The sequence below is a fragment of the Cricetulus griseus genome, chromosome 3 (genome assembly GCF_003668045.3).
Source record: "Cricetulus griseus strain 17A/GY chromosome 3, alternate assembly CriGri-PICRH-1.0, whole genome shotgun sequence".
Lineage (NCBI taxonomy): Eukaryota > Metazoa > Chordata > Mammalia > Rodentia > Cricetidae > Cricetulus > Cricetulus griseus.
Window position 1 is genome coordinate 15,921,329 of NC_048596.1, and position 12,520 is coordinate 15,933,848.

At 44.7% G+C, this 12,520-nt stretch overlaps 1 protein-coding gene and 1 pseudogene across 5 annotated transcripts in view; one reads left to right on the forward strand and one right to left on the reverse strand.

Annotated features, from left to right (window-relative positions):
- The window catches only part of Fbxw4 (F-box and WD repeat domain containing 4), an 86,285-nt gene that overhangs the window by 22,897 nt on the left and 50,868 nt on the right, over positions 1-12,520 (forward strand). For all 5 annotated transcript variants that reach the window (XM_035441804.1, XM_027407171.2, XM_035441803.1 and 2 more), the window contains exons 3-5: positions 1-171; positions 588-720; positions 5,725-5,819. The exon at positions 1-171 is cut by the window's left edge and continues 15 nt beyond it. In XM_035441804.1, the coding sequence (XP_035297695.1) occupies positions 1-171; positions 588-720; positions 5,725-5,819 (399 nt within the window). The remainder of the gene's footprint in view (positions 172-587; positions 721-5,724; positions 5,820-12,520) is intronic.
- On the reverse strand, positions 10,030-11,389 carry LOC103161986 (annotated as a pseudogene).

Below are 12,520 nucleotides of genomic sequence, written 5' to 3' on the forward strand. Positions count from 1 at the left end.
GCAGCTGGAGGGTGCTTCTCTGTACATATCTCAGGCTAATTTCATCCTGGCCTACCAGTTCCGCCCAGATGGTGCCAGCTTGAACCGTCGGCCCTTCAGAGTCTTCGCTGGGCATGATGAGGATGTTTGTCACTTTGTGCTGGCAAACTCACATATTGTCAGTGCAGGAGGGTAAGTGCTGGGTCTTCTTGTGTCTGCCTCTGACTTTTGTGGCTCAACAGCAAAGGGATAAGGAAGGAAACTTTTTTTTTAAGTTAAAAAAAACAAAAAACAAAACACTTAAAGCAGAGATTTACCAAAAGCTGTTAATAGGGTTAGCTAGAGAAGAAATCAGGAAGAGCCTTTACTGCAAAGTGGATCAGGTTTGATACTCTCCAGGGAGAGGTTGATTTCCTCTCTCAGCTCTGTTTAGCTCCAAGTGTGCTGAAGGAGTGAAAGTATATAACACTCAGCACCTTGTGGGCCACACTGCAGAATGCTTGGTACATCTGGACGTCACTGGACACTTGGGCTGCTTCAGTGAACTGGTCCTCTTGCTATAGAGAGTAATTAACTCCTGGGGGGGGGGTGCTCTTGTTCTCTTGTAGAGACGGGAAGATTGGTGTTCATAAGCTCCACAGCACCTTCACTGTCAAGTACTCAGCTCATGAACAGGAGGTGAACTGTGTGGACTGCAAAGGGGGTATCATTGTGAGTGGCTCCAGGGACAGGACAGCCAAGGTGAGGAGTTCTCCCCCTACATACTGTACTGTTATTTCCTCCTGTCCATAGGGGCTGGGGTGGGAGAGGGTGGATAGAACTTTGAGTCCCAGGATTGGCTGAGAGCATTGGGTGAGGCAGGGGAGAAGTGACGCAATGAAGAACTTACTTATGTGCCTTTGGCATGCAGCTTTCTATGCCAGGCTGTGTTCCTGCCAGCTGGACTGGGAGAGGAGTGGACAGTGGCTGGGATGCTCACCGCTCACTTGAAATGTGGTGTGAATGCAAAAACAGAGGGCCTGGTCAGCTTTTCTCCCTGAGCCGAGTTTCCTCAAGTTTGTGGGTTGACTTCTAACCCCAGTATTTTATTTTAAAATCTCCCTCGTTTTGCTTGCTCTCTGTTTAGAGAAGTTAATTTTTCACCACCTTGTTCATAAGCAATCAGGCTGATAATTAAAACGTGTTTTTACTGATTCTCTGGAGAGTGGTGTGGTCAGTAGGCAGTGGAGGCGACAGGAAGGCTGTTGTTGGTTGCATCACTGCCAGATTGCCTGGTCCGCAGACATCCACCAAGACATAAACAATGGAACTGATAAAGAGTTGTCATCCTTGCTTTGGGGATCCCACTCTTCCAGTCTGTGTCTAGCACTGCTGCTTATAGGACACAGAAAATTCTCTAGGCTTAGCTGGAGCAGCCCGAGATGGGATACAGGCTTTGGGGATTCAGTGGGAACTCTGCTGACAGTTCACTTGGTGATGCAGAAGACCCCAGAGGTCCTGATTATCTGTTTTCCAGAATCTAGAGGCTCCATTGTAGCAAAATGCTTATTGAAATCAGCAAATGGGCCTCTAAGCCACATGGAGAGAGATGGCAGGAGAGGGAAGTTGCAGCTTTTATTCATAACTCTTCTGACTCCGTGTACTCTCTAGTGATTGCTTTTTCATGTTGCTGATTCATTTAAAGACAGGGGCTAAATAGGTTACCTCCTATTTGTGAACATTTCTTTTCCTTTTGAAATTTTCCGCCTTATATTTTGTATTTAGAGAGAATGCATGCCAGCATAGGAACTCTGAGAAAGATCAGCAGTTTGTCTTTGCTTTTATTCTTTGAGACAGGGGGTCATGTAGCCAAAGATGATCCTTGTGTCTGAGTCATGTAGCCAAAGATGATCCATTTTCAAGTGCTGAGATTATAGGCATATGCTGCCATACTTAGGGTTTTTTTTGGGGTGAGCAGGTTGGGATAGGCTTTTTCTGCATAGCCCTGGCTGTCCTGGAACTCACTCTGTGCACAAGGCTGGCACAGAGATCCAAGTGCTGGGATTAATGGCGTGTACCACACCCCCGGCTGTATCAAATATTTTGAACCTTCATGGAAACCACATTTCCTCCTCGTCCCCACCTCATATTTACTTCAGGTTTTTGCTTAGTCAGTGGCTCTGTAGCATTCCTTGCAAAGATTCTGGCTTTAACTTGCCAAGCTGCTCAGAAGTAAATCTGGGGCTAGAGATGTGGCTCAGTCAAGTGCTTACTAGCCACACATGAAGATCTGGGTGTAGGTAGTCAAGACTTACATCTGGGGACAGTGGGGAGGCACAGACAGGTGAATCCCTAGAGCTTTAAAAAATAACATTTGTTCTTTGTTAATTTAATATATTTGCAATGCATTATGGTTACCCCCATCTTCTTTACAAATGTCTTCTTTTTCCTTTTCTAAAGATTTATTTATTTTTATATATGAGTGCAATGTCTTCCTATACATCTGTATGACAGAAGATGGCATCAGATCCCATATAATGGTTGTGAGCCACCATGTGGGTCCTGGGAATTGAACTAAGGACCTCTGGAAGAGCAGTCAGTGTTCTTAACCACTGAGCCATCTCTCCAGCCCCCTTACAAATATCTTAACTATATTTAGTAGCTTTTGTTTTTATTCGTGTGCTACAGAGTTTAACTAGAACTATCTCTATAAGCAGGTATATAACAGGGTTCTGTGCCTCTTCCTCTTCCAGAATCTGTCAGTTGTCAATAGATGCAGCACTAAATGCCCATAAACCACTTTTCTTCATAGCTGACTGTGAGGGGGGCTTAGTGTCAGTAGCCACAGTTACTGTGAGCTCATGACTGTCATGACATGTTGTGCTTAGAAGATAGCATTTTGAAGACTGTGCTCCCTAAGTCTGAGGCTGTAATCAGCATCTGTGAAGCCATGGGTCCTTGTGTTCACTTCTGTTCACTGCAAGGGAAGACTTCTCTTTTGACAGCTGAGAATAGCCTTTGTCTGTGTGTATAAGAAGGAATTCTCAAGGTGGTTTGGTGCTGTGTTGATTCAGCTAAGCGGTAGCTTAGGTTCTTCTCTAAAATGTCAGATCCATCTTTCTTTCTCTTTTGAGATAGTGTCTGGCTATGTGGCACAGACTAACCTTGAACTTGCCATTTTACTGCCTCTTGAGAGTATAGGTATATGCCACCACATGCCTGCTGGAATTATTTTTTAACAATGAAGACTGTAACCAGGCACTGTGCTAAGCACCTCATTAATTTATCTACCCTTGCATAATTGTAATGTGTTTTAGATATACAGTATACCATGTGGTATCTACTCTATACAAGTATATATATATATGTATATATATTTGAGATAGCTGTCCTTGAAATTTCTATGTAGCCAAGTATGACCTTAAACTTCTGATCTTGCCTGTGCCTGTTGAATGCTGGGATTCCATGTACCACACCCAGTCTGTGTAGTGCTAGAGATCAAACCCAGCACTTTGTGCATGCTAGGCAAACAGTCTATCAATAGAACTATATCTCCAGCCCTCATGGTATCTTCAGTGGCTTCCAAATGAGCCTACCATTATTTACTTAAAATCCTCTTTGTAGGTGAATGATTCTGTCTACTTTCTTTCTGGGTACAAGAACCTGGACATAAGAACTCTTTCTGAAGGGTCTGACTCCTGCTAATTCTGTACACCATGCTGTGCTAGCACTCTACTTTTTTCCCTTTTCTATAGCACACTCCTGAGACAGGCATTTTCCCCCATTTGATGAGATGAAACTGAGACCAAGAAGTTAGGAAACATCTCTAAGAGCTAAGATAATAAGTCACTGGAAGGGTTCAAACCTGGTCAGACTCCAAAGACTATATGCTTGTCCTGTAATAATAGGTTACAGCAAATAATTTGTTTACCATTTTGGTTTTTCTTTGTTTTAGGGTTTTTTTTTTTTTTTTTTTTTTGGATGAATTCTCAGCCTTAGAGTTCCTGAGTCAGAGATCATTGTAGGAGCCTTGCCACCTACAGTCTGCCTTCTAAAAGGACTGTATAAATGTGTACTTCCACTAAATATCCTCCAGGGTGGGTCTCACCAGATCTCTATAGTGTCAAATCCTGTCTCTCAGGTGCCAGTATAGTCTTGTTGCCAGAGGATGCTGTGCTGTGGGACAGGCTGGCCACTTTCCTGAATGATGCTTGGAATTGACAATGCATTTCCTGAGTCATTCCCACAGATCTGTAGCCTTGTCCTATGGTTTGTGGGCTCTCAGATTCTACCAGCTGTCTCTGTGGAAGCTAGTACTAAACTCAGGTTTAGTCTGTCCCCAGAGATTTTTGTAAATCAGGAGTCCCCACTTCACCCTGCAAGCAAGCACCTGCCTCCGAGGGGGTTCAGATAAGAAAAAGGCGAACATCTCTTCCAAGCTGGGCAGTCTAAAGGAAGAGACCAGAAGGGCATCTAGTTATTACCAAAGGCTTTGACTGTCGAGTACAAAACCGATGCCAGAATACCAGTCTTAACAGAGAATATTGAGGGTTTGCCTTTGTTGTGTTTTGTGTCCCCTCCTCATCAGGAATATTCTTGTTAAATTTCTTTTCTTAGTTTTGGGAAAAGTTGCTCCTCCTATCATCCCATCCCCCACTCTATCATACCCAGAAACTCTGAGAAACACTTTCTCCTTTTATAGGGAAGAGATACCATGTGACCCTAAGAAGGCAAGACCACCCCCATTCCATCACCTGCCCCTTATACCGAAGGAATGTTTTCTTAAGTTTTTCCATCTAAGGCCCTGCCTGAGTTTGGTGTGTTCCCCTTATAGCTCTGCAGGGACCTTGAGAGGTCATTGATCCATCTAGCTGCCATGGGATCCCTCTGTGGCTGCTCTGGGGGGAGCCCTGTACATTTGAGGTTTCCTTTCTGTTTGGTTAGAGGCTTATGTCCCTGCATGTGTCATCTGGGGTAGGGCGAGGTGAGGGGAGCCTTGTGCTTAATGGGAGATTCTAAATGCTCGGACTGCTGAGAGGCTCTGGGAGTGTTGATTAGAGTTAAGCCCCGAGTGGCTGCTAATGTACATTCCTGACTGATAGGGACCAGATAGTGTGCTCCAAGCAATATTTTTAACCTGTGGAGATATGGAAGCTTAAAGGAGTTAAGCTTTTCTGCTACTTTTGGTGACACTAGGTGCTAAATTCCCTGCTGACATGAATAGCTTTGGGTCCTGGGCATTATGAACAAACAAACAACAACACACCACCTTCTCACTTTGAAGTCTCTTTTCCATTCTTTCCTTGTTTTGCAGCTTTCTTTTTACTTTGCTGATAGTATACATGTCTCCCCAGACTGTGCCTTGATCTTTCTGTCTCTCCCTCTGTGCCTAAAGTAAAGCTTTGGTGAAAGATAGGAGAAAGGAAGATCACAAACACAAGGAAGTTTCTGAGAGAGACAGGTTACTGCCATCTGCCCTTTCTTAGTTAGATCTCACACAGGCTATGTGGAACTTCTTGTTGTCTGGTAGAAAGTTGACTAGCAATGAAGGCTCTCAGGTGGAAGAGAAGGTGGGTGGTTAGGGCTGCCAGTGGCAGGTGAACTAGAAGCTGGAGCGGCTTCTCTGCTAATGCCCTGAGTTCTGTCTTCAGGACAGAAAGGGTTCCCCATCCCTCACCCCCCAATCACACTCATTCCGCCTGGTGTGTGTTTCTTCCTCCTGATCACAGGCAGTGCCAACAAAAGCATTTCCTCTCCTGTTTTCAGGTATGGCCTTTGGCCTCGGGCCGACTGGGGCAGTGCTTACACACCATCCAGACTGAAGACCGAGTCTGGTCCATTGCCATCAGCCCGATACTCAGGTAAGGGAGACATGTTTGGGTTTTTGTCTAACACAAGAATGTGTTCATTTTATTAGGTCAGATAAGCTAGAGAAATCTTCACTAGTATACTCTAGGTTGCTATGAACCACTCTCCTGGAGATTTAAAATTCCCTAGACTTGAGGGCTTTAGGTCTTTTCACGTACTTGTGGAACTGAGATAACCTTTCCTAAGCATCTGATGAGAAATGGTAAGGCAAAGATACCACCCTGGAATGTAACTGAGGGGTCAGGGCTCCCTTTTGGGAGCAGATGTCCTTGGGATTGCTCCAAAGCAAAGGCTTCTCAGTGTACCTGAGATCTAACAGCAGCAGCTAGCCTGCTGTCAGGCCTCCTCTCTGCTTTGTTCCCTGACAATGTCTTTTGGAGTATCCCTTACAGACTCTAGGTATCAGGAGAGGAGGAGAGGTTTGGGGCTTCCCACCTGGGCCCTCATCTATATATGTAAAGGAACAGAAACAGTGATAATTGTAGTGGAAGTGCAACTCTGTTTTATTATTTGATGTATGTGGTAGTTTGGCCTGTCCACCACTTGTGTGTCTGGTGCCCATGGAGACCAGAAGAGGGTGTTGCATCTGGGATTGCAGTTACAGATCATTGTGAGCCACCATGTGGGTGCTGGGAATCAAACCCAGGTCCTCCGGAAGAGCAGCCAGAGCTCTTAACTGCTGAGCCATCTCTCCATCCGAAGCTCTTAAAAACAAAAACAAACAAAGCAAAACCAAAAAAACACTAAATCTTGCTGTATAGCTGAGGCTAGTTTAGAACTCACTACATAGCTCAGACTGATCTTCCTGCCACAGCATTTCTCAATGGCTGGGATTACAAGTGCAAGACACTAAATGCAGCTGTTTCTTCAGCTTTCACTAGCCAGGTGTATTGGTTTATACCAATAATCCCAGCGTTGAGGGAGACAAGGCAGGAATGCCACCCCATGAGCTTGAGGCCACCTTGGGCTATAAGGGGAGTGCCAGACCAGCCTAGGCCACTGACTGAGACCCCGTCTCAAAAACAAAATAAAAAACTAAAACTGGAGATATGAACAAGTGAGCTTTACATCCCCGACTTCTGTTTTTTAGTTATTATTATTATTAAAAACATTTTATTGACTTATGTTCATTATACATAATATTGAGTTTCATGTAGAAAATTTCTTTTAGATATATCATGTGCTTTTGTCCAGGCTTTTTAGAAAATCTTTTATTGCTTTGTATGTTTTGCTTGTGTGTATCTCTGTGTATCAATCACATACATGCAGTACCCCCAGAGAGGCCAGAAGAGGGCGTTGGATCCCCTGGGACTGGAGTTACAGATGCCTGTGAGCCACCATGTCGTGCTGGGGATCAAACCCAGGTCCTCCAGAAGAGCAGTTGGGGTCTTAGCTGATGAGCCATTGTGCTAGCACCTATCTAGACTATCTATGAACCAAGGCTGGGCCTCGCTCCTCCCCAGTGGGGTTTAGACACTTTCCTATACTTGAACTATAATAGAAGTTAGTAAAGTCTGTGTGTATTTCCTTGATGCTCTCATCCCACCTGAATGGACTTGGGAAAGCTGCAGGGCTGCCCACTTCTACCACCTGATTAAGTCAATCACTTGTTTTTATAAGCAAGTTGGTGCCCTTTTGCTCAGCTCCCTTCGGCCTCTCTCTCCTCACCCCATGGAGCCTGTGCCCCTCCTCTTGCTCTCTTCCACAACTCCCTTCAGTTTTTTCCTTCCTAAGAATCAGAGCCGATTAGCCACGTCATTAATTCTTCAATTTGACGGCTGATATAGCAGGACCTGAAACACATTGCTGACCCCAGAGAATGGAGACCCCATTCCTTAGCATATTGACGATGGGAGAAGTTAATTAAAATTCCACAGAGCAGAGGTGTCGGCTAACCTATAAACCTGTCGCTTTTCAGAACAAATCATTCCAGCATCTTAGGAGAGAGGACAGGGAAGACCAGCGGGGGGAGTGGGGGCTCTGGGTGGAAGAATGGAGCTGGCCAGCCTTGCTTCCTCTGCAGCTTCTTCTTCTTCTTCTTCTTCTTCTTCTTCTTCTTCTTCTTCTTCTTCTTCTTCTTCTTCTTCTTCTTCTTCTTCTTCTTCTTCTTCTTGATTTTATTTATTATGTATACAACATTCTGCTTCCATGTATGTCTGCACACCAGAAGAGGGCACCAGATCTCATAACGGATGGTTGTGAGCCACCATGTGGTTGCTGGGAATTGAACTCAGGACCTCTGGAAGAGCAGTCGGCGCTTTTAACCTCTGAGCCATCTCTCTAGTCCATGCAGTTTCTTCTTAATGCACACTTCTGAAAGCTTATTAGCCAGGCTTCTGTGTCTGTGGGTGGTTGTGTGGGTACTAAAGGAAGGCAAGTGGAGGTGACAGGTGTGCCAGTGACTTTGTCTTAGCGATTGCTTGTGGCTTTGGCTGGCTTCAGGAGGCTGGGAGAGGCTTGTTGGTAGAAGGGACTCTGGCTAGAGATGTCCATGTGTTTACTACATGTTTACTGAGGCCAAAGAGTATGGATGGGCTCCCCCCCTACACTGCTACCCCCCTACACCCCAACCTTATAGTCATCTACTCTAACTGCATCATCTAGAGAGTGTTGGGTTACTTCTCCACAGCAACCAAAAAGACCACATAACGCCTATTGCAGATGGCGTCAGTAAGAGAAGTTGAGGATAGAATTTACCTTCCTCATTAAGAAGCATTTGAGATCATAGTAAATTGAGTTTGAGTTTTTTGGACATAACTTGGAGACTGACCATGGGCAAGCACATGACTTTGTAATGTTAGTATTACTGTGGAATGAACACCACCCTTCTAGCTGGTAGTCACTGTTAGCTGGCTGTTCTCGCTATGCAAACCCTCTGCTAAAGTCCCTTTTGGGTCCCTTTCTGGTTGTTTTTTTTTTTTTTTTTTTCACATTCTTCTTCAGTTTTCTTGGTGTACTTTCTTACATGATTCCTTTGTCCATCATTGGCTGGCTGTTTAGTGTTGACTGTGAAGTTATTTGATATGGCTTTTTTCTTAATTTTACAGATGATGTCTTGAACTCTGTTTATGTTTGTTATGTTTTTTGAGACAAGGTCTTGCTATGTAGCCCTGTCTGGCCTGGAGCTCATAGAGCTCTGCCTATATGTGCCTCCCCAGGTCTGGGTTAAAGACATGTACCACCATGCCTGGCAGATATATGCATGTATATTTCATTTATTTATTTTTGTGAGTGCATCAGTGTATGCGTGCATGTGTATGCGCTCCAGTGTATTTGGTACATATGTGGAAAACAGAGGACAACTTTAGTAATTATTTCTGACCTTCCACCATGTAGGTCCCAGGGATAGAACTCAGGTTGGACTCTCTTAAAAACTTGTGTTGGGGATTCTGACTTTATACTAGACATCCAGAACATATGCTGGGGTTTTATTGTATTCAAAGAAAATACTGGGCTGTCCTGGAACTCCCTTTGTAGACCAGGCTGGCCTCAAACTCACTGAGATCCACCTGCCTCTGCCTCCAAGTGAAGGGACTAAAGGTGTGAGCCTCCACCACCTTTATTCCCAACACTCTGGAGGCAGAGGCAGGTGCATTTCTGTGAATTCTAGGCCAGCCAGCACTCAAAGCAAACAACTCATCTATCCTTTTAACCCGGAGAAGCACTGACTTTGAGCTTCAAGGTCTGGTCTTTAGAGAGTCGGGTCTCCTTTGCCTGCTGCTAGCGGGTGCTGTAGGCAAATCATTCCCCCTTTCTGTACTGTCTTTACAGACATGACTAGATTACAGTGAAAAATGACCAGAAAGAGTATATATAAGCTGGGCTGTAGTGGCGAACACCTTTAATCCCAGCACTTGGGAGGCAGAGGCAGGCAGATCTTTGTGAGTTCAAGGCCAGCCTGATCTATAAAGCAAGTTCTGGGACAGCCAGAGATGTTACATAGAGAAACTGTGTTTAGAAAAAGAAAAGATGGTATAAAGACTAAAGTCCTGTAATAGTATGCCATCTTATCTAATGCAGCATTTGCTTAGTACTTAGTTGCTTTCAAGCCTATTTCTTAGGCTTCTCTAGGCTTCTGCCTCCCTGGACTCACACTGCTCTTTTGTAGTCTTCCTGAGGTAGAGTCTCCACGGGAATCTCTCTTCCTTTTGCTTGTTCTTTTGAAGTGATCCTCAATGGCTGCCTTCTGTCACCTCCCTGCTACTATTCCTGTTGAATGTGTTTGTCAATCACAGGATGACATGGCCCTGTACCCCTTAGGAACAGCATTAAGGGCTGTGAGTAGCCGCAGTTCTCTAAGGACAAGTATTCCAGTTTCCCTTGCTGCTTCCTTGAAAAGTTGGAAGGACTCTGGACAGCAAAGAGACCTTACACTGGTCTATTCTCAATCACTGTCTTCTTCCTGCTAAAACAATTAGTCCTGCGCACTTGATTGTCGATGTTCTTTGATTTTTCCCTCTTTTTTTCACATATTTGTACTCAGGCACTTTCAGTATGAATATGGACCTCAAATTCCAGGCTTAGCATGAGGTACTTTTGACTAAGAGAAAGCAGGAATTCTGACCTGTGTCTAGGTATCACCTTTCCTTCTTTCTGTGACTTTGAATTTTTAAACTGTAAACAGTGGTAGAGAGTGATATTTAATACCAGTTGTGTACTCAAATTTATGCTTATCTATGTATGTATGTATGTATGTATGTATGTATGTATGTATTTTGGAGATTCAGTTTCTCTGTGTAGCCCTGGGTGTCCTGGAACTCTCTCTGTAGACCAGGATGACCTTGAACTCAGAGATCTGCCTGCCTCTGCCTCTGGAGTGCTGGGTTTAAAGGCGTGTGCCACCACCCAGCTCAAAGCTATGCTTACTCAAAAAAAAAAAAATACTAAAAGAAATAGTAGGTGTCAAAGGCTGGTGGCAGGCAAGGATGTCTTCCTTTGATTCCCACCCACCTTTCTTATCCTGTTGTCAAGATTCAAGTCTTATGGACTGAGGCCCTGCTGCATAGAGGAGGTAAAGAAGGCACACACTGTTGCTAGGACAGAATGCTCTGTGTTTGATTCCACAGTTGGGTGGCAGAAATGTATTATACGTGGTCTCAGATACAGTTCTTGAGGTCACTGTGAATTTTGAGTGTTTTTATTTTTTTTCACAGTCCACAGAGGCCTTTTATTTATGTGTTTTACATCTCTAGAAAAACAATCCCAGAATTTTCCTCCTGTGTGTTTTCATCTTGCCTCTTCATAGTTCATGGTGCCAATTGAGGTTGTCAGAACAATGAAGCCAAAATTATGGAATGTGAGCAGATTATTCCACCATTTTCCTAGGTCTTTGAGTTGCATGTCATCTATAGGGCTGATCACACCACACTTGTTCACTGCCTGTGAGGTTCGTGATGACTTTCCCAGCTCCGTGGTCATGAGTGATTTCAGATTCACCGATGTAATCGTGCTTCATCATCACAGTTAGGAGCCAAACAATGGCTTTGCAGCAGGGCCTGATGAGGACCTGGACCTGGTGTTTTCCTCTCTTCTCAGCATCAGCCAGGACATTCATGTGCACCATGGCGGAAAGAGGCTCTGACTGCTTTTCATCTCCTCCTCCTCCTCCTCCTCCTTCTTCTTTTTTTGGTTTTTTGAGACAGGGTTTCTTTGTGTAGCTTTGGAGCCTGTCCTGGAACTGGCTCTGTAGACCAGGCTGGCCTTGAACTCACAGAGATCCGCCTGCCTCTGCCTCCCGAGTGCTGGGATTAAAGGTGTGCACCACCAATGCCCGGCTATTTTATTGCTACCTAAAAGTTATTTCTACCTGAATGAAGTTAGTAAATACTCAAGAACAATACAAAATACTTTAAAAATTTTGTTTTTGTTTTTGTTTTCCGAGATAGGGTTTCTCTGTGGCTTTGGAAGCTGTCCTGGAACTAGCGATTATAGACCAGGCTGGTCTTGAACTCACAGAGATCCGCCTGCCTCTGCCTCCCGAGTGCTGGGATTAAAGACATGCGCCACCACCGCCTGGCTTAAATTTTTTTTTTTTAATTTTTTTAATTTTTTGGTGTTTTCAAGACAGGGTCTCACTATGTAGTTCTAACTGACTTCAAACTCACAGAGGTCCATCTGCTTGTCTCCCAAGTGCTGGGATTAAAGGTGTATACACTACTCCCAGTCCTACAAAACTATTTATGAGACTTCATTCCTCATTAAAAGTGGGGTGGAGAGATAGCTTAGTGGTTAAGAGCACTGACTGCTCTTCCAGAGAACCCAGATCTGATCCCAGCATCCACATGGCACAGTGGTTCACCACCAACTGTAACTCCAGTCCCAGGCCCCTTGAAAGCCTCTGTGGGAACCTGGAAGCACTCCTTGACACAGGGCATGGTAGGGGGAGGCCATGAGAGAGGCTGGGGCTTGCTCAGGCCAATGCTTCTGCCATTCTGGGAGCACACATGCGCAGTTTGTTTGGTTTTCTGGACCCCTCCATCCTGCAGTTGGGGCCTGTGGTGAAATAAATCTATGTTTGCCTGGAAAGAGAAGAGCGATGAATATGTAGCTCTCCCTCTCTCTGCAGACATCATATCTGTTTGCTTGAAAGGAGTAAAAGAAAAACAGTACTTGGTAGAGCCCTTGCGAATCCATGAGCACCTCTGGTGTCATGTGGGTGAGTGTGGTCAGGAAGGCTTCCCCACACTCTTGGGCC